This window comes from Olea europaea, chromosome 14, assembly GCF_002742605.1.
Source record: "Olea europaea var. sylvestris chromosome 14, O_europaea_v1, whole genome shotgun sequence".
NCBI lineage: Eukaryota > Viridiplantae > Streptophyta > Magnoliopsida > Lamiales > Oleaceae > Olea > Olea europaea.
In genome coordinates this window covers 1,537,937-1,550,679 of record NC_036250.1, presented here as the reverse complement: position 1 = coordinate 1,550,679, position 12,743 = coordinate 1,537,937, and the positions used below count along the sequence as shown (strand labels likewise).

Below are 12,743 nucleotides of genomic sequence, written 5' to 3'. Positions count from 1 at the left end.
CATACAAAGCCGTCCCTAGTGTATATCACTATTGAAGAATAATAATTTATGATTATGTGATCGCAACTTATAGATAAATTAAATTTCTTAAATTCTTGTACCATCATTATAAAGTTTAACTAGCTAGAAAGTGAAAATTTTCCTAATTTTAATTTTTGTTGGAAAAAGTTCCTTGGTATGTTAAAATTTAATTTTCATAGTAAAGACATACCATGTCGACTTTGATACCATATTAATCACATTATGGCCAAAATAATTTTGTCATTTTAACGAGATCTCACAGATATGGTGAATGTTATAAAATAACAAAAACTACACGATATCAACTAAGTAGTTTTCGTTTAACCCTAAGGCTATATTTCAACAAAGAAAGTCCAATATTTCGTACTTCAAATTTCATAGTCTTGCTTTCCCATTCTTTATCTTCACACACTTCTACAACAAAGATCAACAATAATCATGGAGAGAGAACAGGAAGAAATCCAATTTTTAGGCCTTTTCGATATCTACATCGAATCCTACAAAATAATTTACAGATGGAAAAAAATCTTCGCCCAAATCACCCTATCTTTGATCCTTCCTCTCTCCTTCATCTTCTTAACCCATGAAGAAGTATCAGAAATTCTCTACTGGAGAATCAGGCGCACAGAACACCAGTTACACTGGACTAAAACCGGTACGCCGAAGTACGAGAGACTTTCAGATCTTGCATCATCAGAATGGGCTAACTATATGATCTTCAGGGCTGTTTATTTCACCTTCCTCCTTATCTTCTCCCTCCTGTGCACTTCTGCTGTTGTCTATATAGTTGCATGCATTTACACAGCAAGAGAAATCACTTTCAAGAAAGTTATGAGTGTAGTCCCAAAAGTCTGGAAAAGACTCATGGTCACTTTCTTGTGCACTTTTTTTGCTTTCTTTGCTTACAACATAATTTTTGCACTAACCCTGATTTTGTGGGGTGATACCATAGCAGATTCTACGGCTGGAGCAGTGGTTTTCGTGATCATATTAATCGTATATTTTATAGGGTTTGTGTACATGACTATAATATGGCAACTGGCAAGTGTTGTGACTGTTCTAGAAGATTCATATGGATTTAAGGCCATGATCAAGAGCAAGGCTTTGATCAAAGGGAAGATGTTTATTACGATAATCATCTTTTTAAAGCTAAATTTCACTCTTGCATTCATAAATTTTGTGTTTAAAGCCTATGTTGTTTATGGATGGAGAGTCAGGGTTCTGACGAAGATTGGATTTGGAGTTCTTTGTTTAGGGTTATTATTGAAGTTGATTTTGTTTGGATTGATTATACAGACTGTTATATATTTTGTGTGCAAGTCTTATCACCATGAGAATATAGACAAGTCTGCACTTTCTGATCATTTGGAGGTTTATATGGGAGAGTACGTTCCTCTGAAGGCGAAAGATGTTCAGCTGGAGGAATATCATGTGTAATTGTGAATTTCTAGTACTATTGAAAGCATTTTATGTGTGTAATATGTATTAAAGTTGGTCTGCAAAGACAAATGTAATAAAATTTTCTTTTTGGGTTCTCAGATATATCAGAGGATTGAGTTTCATGATATATGTCTTTTTGTAACTTGGGATATACTGGCTACATATGTAGACGATCAGTTCACAAATAACATATATATTATATATGAAAATCTTCTCCTTAATGGATATGTTAAGATACGAATACAATTTATTAGTCGCTCGAGTGATAACTATTGACCGAGGTTACAGTTTTGAGTAAAACTGCACTGATTTCACAAGAGTGAAAGCAGGGCAAAATTTATACTTCACAGATTTCATGTGTATGAAAGTAGGACAATACGGCTTCAGCTATATGAAAATAGAAGAAATCATTACAGCTGATAGCCAGCAATAGAAAACAGAGAGAAAACCAGAAAATGAGAGCAACAAGAAATCTTCCTTCTTTACAAGATTTCTCACACAATATTCATTACATGATTAGGGCATATTTTTGCTACTTATATAGTCCCGTTTGAGCCGCATTATTTCTCATTACATTAAATTAAAATTTTCTCTCTCTTACTTTTAATCACACAATTTTCAATAAAATAATATTACACGTAAATCAAAAAAATTTCAACCACTCATTTTTCAAAAAAATATTATTCATCTCATTATAATCTACAAATAATAGAGCTCAAACGGCCCCATAAACTTTAAAATACACTACAAATCACATTTTTATCCCTAAGTTGTTTGACAATTCCCTTTGATATTTCCCCTAAAAACACATTACATATTAGGGTCCGTTTGATTGCAAGAATGAATTTTGGATAGAAAGAAAACAAATTTCAGAAAATTGAATTGTCTAGAACTTGTTTAACTGAAAATTGTCAATTAAATGTGTTTGATTGATATAATTTTTCACCTATAAAATATTGAAATTTTGAATCTTTTGGTATTCATTTGGCTTTGTTTTCGATGAAAATTTTTAATTAAAGAGATATAATTTGTTATAATTGGGGAAAGAATTTGTTTCAATAGCTAATAATAATAAAAACCTGGAATACCAAAAATCACCAAACTCGTAGGAAAACCAATTCCTCAGAAAGGGGGGAAATGTGAAAAATAGGGTGCTGCCAACAAAACCAATTGTCAAGAAAATTTGACAAATCAAACAGACAAAAAAGTGAAAAATGGAATTTAACTTCCTACATTTATGAAAAATTTGTGCAATCAAATGGGGCCTTAACAATAACATGGTGGTAAAATATAAATTTATTGAGGGACAATGCGCGTGACTTTCCGCTAATGGAGGGGGAAAAAAATAAAAAAATTGAAACAAATTCAACCCAGATATCTGGCTGAGAACAAGCTTCAAAACTAAAATGTAAAGAAACAAAAATTGTTAAAAAGCCCAATAACAATCTTAAGCTTAGTAAAATCAAAAGCCTAACAACAACATTAAGCATAGTAAAATTGATAAGTACTTCTCGCAATAATTCGAAGTGTATGATTTTTTTATGGGAATTACCTTAAAGGTAGAGGTGGCAGCTCGGCTCGGCCCATGACTAAGCCCACAAGCTAGAGTTTTTTCCCCCCATTTTTGACAAGCCCATGAGCTGGGCTCATTAACTTTAGGCTCATGGGGCCATGCCCAGAGGAGCTCGGCTAGGGTTCGAGCTCGTGGACCGAGCTTTGACGAGGTATATGACCCTTTTGCTACCCCTACAGCTACTTAAAGCCACCGTTAGCCAAAAAATGGTTTAAAATGAAAATCAACAATGCAGATCCTAATTGTTTGGTTTAGACAACGTCTTTGGGCCTGAAAGTTTGTCAATTTTTGCGAGGAAGCTCAACTAGTTTGTCTGTTAACACTCATAACTTTTCTTGAGAATTGTGAAGTCCATTCTTTTGACAAAAGAATTCTAAAAACAAATTATAGCCCAGTAGAAAAGTCAAAGTGCATAAAGAATTTATTAACGTATAAAAAAAAATTCAAATAATAATTGATCATTTTTATGATTCTTCCATTACTTTCTGTCCAAGAAAATAGTACAACTTCATAAAATAATCCACGCAAGTTGCGTCAAAAAGGTACAAAATATAAGTTGTCAATTAATAAACATAATGGAATAAAAGCAATTAAAAATTTTAAGAATATATGAATATTCAAATGACAATGCAGCGTGTCTGCTCACGTTTCCAACCATTTCAATCCAGTTTCTTCCTTGTTCCTTACTGTAAATCTCGTAACTTCTTCTCTTAACATCTATAAATACCCTCTTTCATTGGAAAAAAAAGTTAAGAAATTTGCACCAAATTCAGATCTAGACTTTGTTTCTCAATCCATCTGTTAAGTTATGTCGATATCAAGATCTTTTATTGTGAATGGAACTTTAACCAGCCGTCATATGGGCTCCGATACTCTCTCCCCAAATTCTTCTTCAAATTTGGCTATGTTGAAATTCAAAGATCAGAGCCTTTTCTGGGCTCTTCAGAGCTTGCAATGTGTCAAAAAGAACACGGGAACGCAAAAGGATAATAATAATCAAAGGTAGCTAGTATAGTACATTTATTCATCAAGATGATTTTTTTTTATCTATTCTTATAAGTTTTTGGGCGTGTACTTCAACATGATATCAAGCAAAAATATGTTAAGAGGGTTTAGAGTTTATCAAGCCTCACAAATTGTTTTATTTCAGGAACTTTGTTGTGTACTGTGTTGATCCAGCAGTGCCTCCTCCTTGCGGGCCTCCTTTCAATTTATTGTAAGTTTAATTTCATAGCATAAAATTTTGAAGTTCACATCCTTTATAAATTAATCAATCTGATCATCTAGTGCTAAAATTTTTATTTTTTTTCTCCTCTGAATTTTATACAGAAACTGGATTCTGGGATTTACTGTTACAGTAGTTCTACCTTTCTTCAGCCGTAAATGGGGGTCACTACTGAAACTCAAAAGTAAGTATCAAGACATATTCTAAATCTTTATTTGCATTTTCTGTATAAGATTATAGTCAAAATATAATGAACAGAATTTTAAGTTTTTTTTTTTTAATGATCCTCCGTAACAAGTTTTTAATGTACTGAAACTCAAAAGTAAGTATCAAGACATATTCTAAATCTTTATTTGCATTTTCTGTATAAGATTATCGTCAAAATATAATGAACAGAATTTTAAGTTTTTTTTTTAATTCCCTCCCTAACAAGTTTTTAATGTGCAGACGAGGTTGAAACCACTGTGGAGACAATAGAACACGTTGCTGATGCAGTAGAAAAGGTGGCAGAGGAGGTGGAGAAAGTGGCGGAGGACATCGCGGATGATCTTCCCAAAGGTGGAAAACTGAGAAATATGGTGGATTTCGTTGAACATATGGCTGAAGAAATAGCCAAGGATGCTCATCAAGTTGAAGTGTTTATTGATAAGGTTTACCTGATACACTTGTTTTAATTATGCCTGCAATTAATTAGAATATTAAAAAAATGACTCTAAACTTATCGTCCATAATTAATTATTTAATTATAATATGTTGAATAAGTCATTTGCTTAATTTAATTAACAAAAATCTTTATACTAATCTCAATTACCTATGTATTCAAAAAGTCTAACCGTCCTCTAGAAGACTTTAAATTAGTCAAGGAAAATGAATGTTATTATAATTACATGCATGACTTCATTTTTTTAATTTTATTTTTGGTTGCTTATGAATTAAACCCAGAATTATTATATGTGCCTTTACAAAAAAAAAATTATAGTCATTGATATTTTACTTAATTAGTGTATTGCAGAGTTTTATTAATAAATTGTGATGACGGCACCATATGGTCCATTTTCTGTGTTTTTTGTGTCAAAAATCAATGAAAAATTGTCAAATATTTTTCTTTAAGATTTCTGTCATTTTTTTCTGTATTTGTAGCAAAATTGTTTGGGGTTTTATGTCAAAAGTTTAATTTATTTTGAAGAGCAACTCATTTTCTTACCATCTCCTATCTAGTCAACGTGGAACTTTTGTTCGCACTTTTGAAAGAAAAATAAAATAAAATTGTTGGATTTTAAGAAGAAACGAACACAAAAGTAATTAAGAATACTATTTGAAAATTTCTAATTATTGATATGTGAATTAATGCAGGTTCAAGAAACAGAAGAGAGGATGGAAACATTGGTTGAATCTCTTGTTGATGAAACCAAAGAGCCTCCCAAAGAAGGAAATGAAGAGAAATTGGCCAGTAAACCTTAGTGAAATTTTAGGATTATTTGAAAGAAAAAAAAATTCATAATTTCTCAGTAAATACAAATTTTTTTCATTTGTTGATTTAATTTGGAGAAATGTACTTTGAAGGGATTTCTTGTATTATTTATCAAGTTTATATTTCTTTTTTCACATGTGCCTAGTGTAAATATTATTGTTGCTACTGTAAAACAATATGTTGTAATATTTATTGTAATGCCTCGACCCGCAAGGATGGAAACGTCACTCAAACCATTGTACCTTAACCGTAAAGTTAGTTCAATTTATTTTTAGTAGAAAGTATAAAGTTTAAATTTTAGAATTTAATTAAAGAATTTTCTTTTCTTTTTTATTTTAACAATAATCCAATTCTAAAAGAAAACAATTTCAAAAATGTTTTTAGAATGGGTTCCATGCATGTAACGAAATTTTGGCAAAACTTAAAAAAGTAATGTTGTTGTTCCAGTTTTTTTCCTCAAATAGTAATTGTCAAAATAAATTTGTTTTCATAGCTATCGATCTTGAAACTTTATCAAATTTTAATTTAAGGTAGTAAATTCCTTATAATATGACATAGTCAAAAATTAGCTTCCATCGACATCATATGGGGTATTAAAATATTTTTCAAAACTCAGCAGCGACCCGGTTGAAAGGTAAATCGGTGCGGTTCACTTAAAATGGCATATAAAATTCCATCAATGTCAAAACCATATGATTTCAAATTTATTCAGTAGCTAATCCATGAGACTATCAAATCCAATTGGTTTCATCCAAAAATTTCAAATAACGAGTGAGTTATGAATTTTTGAAAATAAGGGTAGAAGCTGAAAAACAGAGACAGCACCCAATACCGTTTACTTTATGTGACATATAATCTTTTACCGATATTGGATTAACATGATTCCAATTTTATTCAGTATCTAACTTATTAAGCTATCCAATCCAATTGGTTTCGTATAAAAATACCAAATAACGAAAGAGTTATGATTTTTTTTAAAGATGAGACAGAAACTGAAATTTCTGAAGAGATATCAAAACTTTAAGTTGCTAACTTTTTTTTTGTATACGGTGATTTGTAAATTTATTCCTATGACCCATATCTACTTTCAAACATAATTTATTCATAACGAGTGTTCGTAAAATAGATTCACACAATATTCATAGGAATCAAATTTAAAGAAAGTATAAACATCTCAAAATCAACAAAAGATGTAAATCACCGCTTCTCCATGTCATGTTGCATCATCCTTTACCATCATTTACGCCCCAAAAAAAATCCATCCAACCGTCGTACGTACATGAATTTTCGGCAAAATCCAATTACTATAGCATTATCATAACACGTAGAGCCGGAGAATGATCATTCAAACTGTTGTAGTGCCGAAGCACCGTACCCGAAGGTACCATTTCATTTAAACATTTATCGAAAAATCATATTTGAGAACGAATGAACACTTGCACCTCTACCTACCTTGAATTTTCTTGGATAAAAGAACAAAATGTATAGAAAACATTCGTTCTTCTTACCCTCGTTATTCCTTAAATTTAACTTGATATGAAATATTTTTTTTTGAGAGAAAATAAGATGAAATTCGGATTTGAAGAGGAGTGTAATGAAAAAGTGACCTTCCACTTCTATAACATTTCTTTTTAATGAAAAATTAAGTGGGGAGGGGAGGGGAGGGGGGGGGAATTGTATTATCATTAAGTTTATTGAACTTAGCCTTTAACTAAAAATTTGAAGAGTCTCTAAGCCATAAAAATAATTCATATGAAAGTTTTATAAAAAATATCTACATGGTAATTCGAACTTGGGCTGCCTATATGAAATACTATGTAGATGACCATTGTGGCAACCCAGTTATTCATTAAATCTTTGTAATCAATTTTATTTAAACTTAATCTCTTAAATTACTGGGTTTTTAATTAACTTATGACTTGGGTTTTCGTAATTTTACATGGGTTGAGCTTCCATAGGTCGTTTCTAAAATGGGTTAGGCTCGTGACGCTAGATCATCACAAAATAATTGCATAATTCCATTTTATTTTTTTCTCGGCTACTACATTTATATTTGTATTCATTTCATTTGTGTCATCAAGAATAATTGCATTAATGGTTCTTTTATTTGTATTTTCTCGTCAAAGGTCCAACCTAGAGCTAAATATTTTGTTCTTACACAAATTCCCGTCAACGGAAGTGGTAAATATTTAGGATTTGTTTTTTCCAGGAAATTAGCGCAAACTATTCTTTTTCCACAAATGAAATTACGTGACTTCATGCGCTTAATTAACAGAAATATGAAAACAAACTTGTGTGATTTTTGTTGATTTAAATTAGTAAAACTTATGCCGTAATAACCATTAATTACTAGTCTGAGTTTTCCCACTATATGAAGCTATTCGACTTGAATCATGAGAGTTCAAGCGTGAGTTTGCAAAGTAATACATATAGTCAGGTATCTAGCACAAAATGTCCATACCTTTAAATATTATCGTACAAAACTTTCTACCTTTTATTTTTTTGACATTTTCGCCCTTGATATACCTTTGATTACGCAAAATGTCATTTCCGTCAATTTTCATCCAAAATTTTCATTTAAGTGAAGAGCATTTTCGTCTTAATTTTTCTTCCTTCTACTTTCCCATTTGAACCCATTTTTTCCTCTGTTTAAACCTTTGAATGAAAAAACAACCATTTCACTCGTGGATTCAAGTCACTTTATAATGATTAAAGATAAGAAAAAAAATGTTTGTAACTTAAATAATCATGACTTCATTTAGGGTTGTTGGCAACAAATGCAGAGCTCTAATGGCTGCGGCCAAGTCTGCTGTCGCCTCCACTGCTAAAGCTATCAAAACGACCACTGTTACCAAAATCAGTTTGCCCATGTGTCATTGAGGAGGTACTCAGATTACATCTTATTTGTATTGGAGGTCAAGCATCTCATTCTCTTCTCTTCTCTTTTTTTCCCGTTTACTTACCAGAGACTTTCCTTTACATTGGCATTCAAAGGCAGCATGATGGGAAACAATTACATTTCTAAGGTGCTCAACTAAAATAGGTTCTTCTAATACTAGTGAATATAATGACCGGAGATAAGAGAAATTAAAACCATAAAACTGATTTGAATCTGATGTGTGTATTTTACGCACTTTTTTGGATCTAAAAATATAGACATTTAATAGTTCTTTTATGAATTATAGCATAATTTATTGTATATTTCATTTAGGGTAATTGGCACAAAACGTCCATGCCTTTCAAGTGTATTGTGGAAAACATCCCTACCTTTCACAAGAAACATCCCTACCTTCCACTTTCTTGCGCTGAACGTCCTTTTCATCAATTTTTGACGATTTTACTCTCTATTCAAATAAAACAAAAAGAAAAGAGAAGGAAAAAAAAAAACTAATTGCAACCACATTCCCAAATTTTCTAAAAATTGCTAATAGTAACTTGATAATTACAATATTAAATAAATCGAAAAAAAATCAAAAAATTAAGAAAAAAATGGGTTGTCTTCTTCACGACACCCCACACTACCATACAAAATCTCTCTGCACAGCAAATCTTTCAAATCCGAAGCCCCATTACATCTTTCGAGGGTTTTTAATAACTTACTTTTTTGCTATTTATCTTCTATTATTTTTATTTTTTCAGTTTTGATGATTTCTGTGGGTAGTATAGATGGGGGAATTTGTCAGGTTTAGGGTTATAAATGGAAGAAAACGAACTTGAAGAAGGAGAGGCTGGCTGTTTTCAGAATGATGGTGACGATTCCACTATTGACCCTGATATTGCACTCTCTTACATTGTAAGTTCATTTTATTTTTTAATCTTTCTTTGTAATTCAGTTTTCTGAAGCTGCATGTAGTTTGATTTATTAATTATATCCTGTTCAGTTGTGTAGAGAGATGTAATGGGGCTTCGAATTTGAAGGATTTGCTGTGCAGAGAGATTTTGTATGGTGGGGTGGGGTGTGGTGAAGAAAATAACCCGTTTTTCTAATTTTTTATTTAATATGGTAATTATCAAGTTACCATTTGCAATTTTCAGAAATTTTGGGAATGTGGTTGCAATTAGTTTTTTGTTTTTTTTCTTTCTTTTCTTTTTCTTTTATTTGAATGGAGGGTAAAATCGTCAAAATTTGATGAAAATGATATTCAGCGCAAGAAAGTGGAATGTAGGGACGTTTTGTGCCAAAAAATTGAAAGGTAGAGATGTTTTTCACAATAAACTTGAAAGGTAGGGACGTTTTGTGCCAATTACCCATTTCATTTATTAGGTAAAACTTGATGACTGGAAGTGAAATTTAAAGAAAAAAGCAAAAAATGGCGAAGTACCAAGTTTGAGGACCAAATTGCAAATATCCAATGGTTAACTTGGATCACAATAGATACTTTTAATATTGATAGGAGTTAATTGGATGTAACTAGAAGTCAAAAAGGAATGGTATATGATCGGAATATCATCCTAAATCAATTTTCAATCACATAAGATATTTTCCAGATTTTAATAAAAAATTGAGGCCTATTTTTGGCATAGTATACGTTCGAATTGAAAATTTTCTAGTTCAAGAAAAATTGTAGCCTTTTGAGTAAGTTTTTTAAACGCACTGTGAATCTCTTCAATTGGATATGGAGAGAGAGAAAGTTATTATTAAAATACTGATTGTTGTGCAGATACAAAAACATGCGCATGCTAAGGTAACTTTCTTTATTCGATTTAAACTCTTTTGAAAAGCAATGTGATCGTGATTTTCAACCAAAATTCGACTCCTACAAATACCTAACAACGGAATATATTAAAAGACCTCTCATACACCTTTCATATACCTCATACACTCCAATACTTATCAATTATTATCATCAAAAGAGGAAAATTCAATCAAGTGAAGATTCATACTTGATTCTTGGTTAAAGAAGAGAAGGCACAAGTGGAAATTCGTCAAGAAATCATTGAAAAATTTCAAGATTTCAAGATTTATCTTCTTCTCAATTTATCGAAAATTCGGTTTATGTCTTTCTATATAAATTTGATTTCTTGTAATTTCATTACATTAGATTAGTTTTATAAATTGCTAGGATGAGATGAATATTTGTTATGATATTTTTAGTTTTTAATTAATTATTTTGACTTTAATTTGATTTTATTTGTGGATGTTTATTATTATTTTTATCGTTCTTTTTAATTGCTTGATCACCAATTGAATTATTAGTAGATTTTATTATTATCAAGAGAGCCAATAATGTTTAAGTACAATATAATAAATATCTTAAGGTTTGATAGAGGATAGAGATATACATCTATATTTTATATGGTTTCAATAAGTGTTCTAGCACTTCTAGATGTATTTTTCATGTTTGCATCTTTCATTAAGAGATAGAAGAGTCACATGAGGGGAATAAACTTAATTGCTTTTGAGAGAGTCTTTCAATTAAATTAGGAACATTGAACAACATGAATGATTTCAAATTATTAGGTTAATTGTTATGCTAAAAACGGAATAATAAAGTGGATTCAACATCTTAACAATGCATCTCACATATTTGATAAACACATTTAATTGTTTTCACTAGTTTAAAATACAAAAATTATAACAACTTGTTTGTTATATGATTAAAATTGCAATTAATTTTAACTTGATCAAATACATAGTTCTTGTGGATTCGACACTCTATTCATCATCATATTACTTGTTCACGATCCCTTGCACTTGTGAAAAGTCAAACGATCAGGATCCACAAATCAAGTGATTATTTTTAAAAGGTTTACATAGGAAAAAATTAATTCAAATGGGAAAGAAAGAGGAAAAAAGATTTTAAAACGAAAACACCATTCACTTAAATGAAAATTGGATGAAATGACCTTCTATTCCAAAAAATGTGTAATTAATTGTGAAGATGTCAAAACAGTGGAAGGTATAGACGTTTTGCATGATAATAATTAAATGTAGCGACATTTTGTGATAATTACCCTATATAATAATAGCGGTCAAATGTAGAGTCAAACTTTTTGTATTGTAGGATAAAAAATTTACAAGGCTTGATTGAATCAAAAGTCACGTATGCACGTAGAGTACTGAGGTGCTATGATATGCCCCTTGTAGGATTAAATGCATTTTTTTAAAAAATAAAATAATATTAATGAAAATAAATCAATATATAGAGGTGGTAATGGATCAAGTCGAGCCGGCTTGACCTTTAAATACACGAGCTTGACCTCGGTTTGTGTTTAAGGGGCGAGCTCGTGGGCCAAGCCGAGCCCACGAGCTCTGTTTTCTGAAAATTTTCAACCTTTTTCTTCGCATTTTTTACGAGCTTACGACCTTGGCTCAGCTCGACGAGCCTGAGCCACCGATGAGCTGCTCAGCCCATTTGACATCCCTATCAATATACTACCTGTTGTAGCTTATGCATTTTAATACTTTGAAAACATCGTTTAGTTACATCATTATTAATATTATCAAATGAATTTTGCTACTTGTATGGTTTTGATTACCACCTCATTGACGGATACTAAGCTGGAAGCGAATTGTTGGGAATCTACTTATACATGCACAGCGGAATTTAAAATATATTTCGATTCCCATCCAATAGATCTCATTGTGTTTGGTTAGGAATTGTGATAGGATTTTACCTTTTCCAGATCTGCAATCCTTTTGCTTTTCTTTTCGTTCCACAACTTTGATTCGCCACCACAGCTGTCCAATTGTCCAGCCTCCAACGGTGATCCACACAGAGAATTTGATTGCAGCCTCTAGGGTTTTCTCTTGTGCTAGCAAGAATAATGAAAACCTTAATGGACCTCAAACCCTAGTTATGTATTTATATAAACCCAAATAGGCTCGGCCCGGTCCGGCCCAATAATTAATTAATCCAATTAATTAAACCCGGTCCGTGAATTAATTAATCAAATTAATTAATTCGAAAATATAAATAACAAATCCAATTAATTAATTTATCCAACGATTGTTAAATTAATCAATTGGCAATTTGCAATCTTCCAATTCTCTTTTGTGTGTGACCCATTAG

General features: G+C 31.4%; 2 protein-coding genes across 2 annotated transcripts; both read left to right on the top strand.

Annotated features, from left to right (window-relative positions):
• Positions 1-459: 459 nt before the first annotated feature.
• LOC111409367 lies at positions 460-3,221 on the top strand. The gene is made up of 3 exons (XM_023039422.1): positions 460-1,452; positions 1,561-1,723; positions 3,121-3,221. Exons 1-3 carry the CDS (start codon positions 460-462, stop codon positions 3,219-3,221), a joined length of 1,257 nt encoding a protein of 418 aa, XP_022895190.1.
• A 445-nt stretch (positions 3,222-3,666) lies between these two features.
• Positions 3,667-5,866, top strand: LOC111408729. Its single transcript, XM_023038486.1, has 5 exons — positions 3,667-4,036; positions 4,185-4,250; positions 4,364-4,443; positions 4,707-4,909; positions 5,613-5,866. The coding sequence occupies exons 1-5, from the start codon at positions 3,843-3,845 to the stop codon at positions 5,718-5,720; spliced, it is 651 nt and encodes a 216-aa protein (XP_022894254.1). The 5' UTR covers positions 3,667-3,842; the 3' UTR covers positions 5,721-5,866.
• Positions 5,867-12,743: the final 6,877 nt, after the last annotated feature.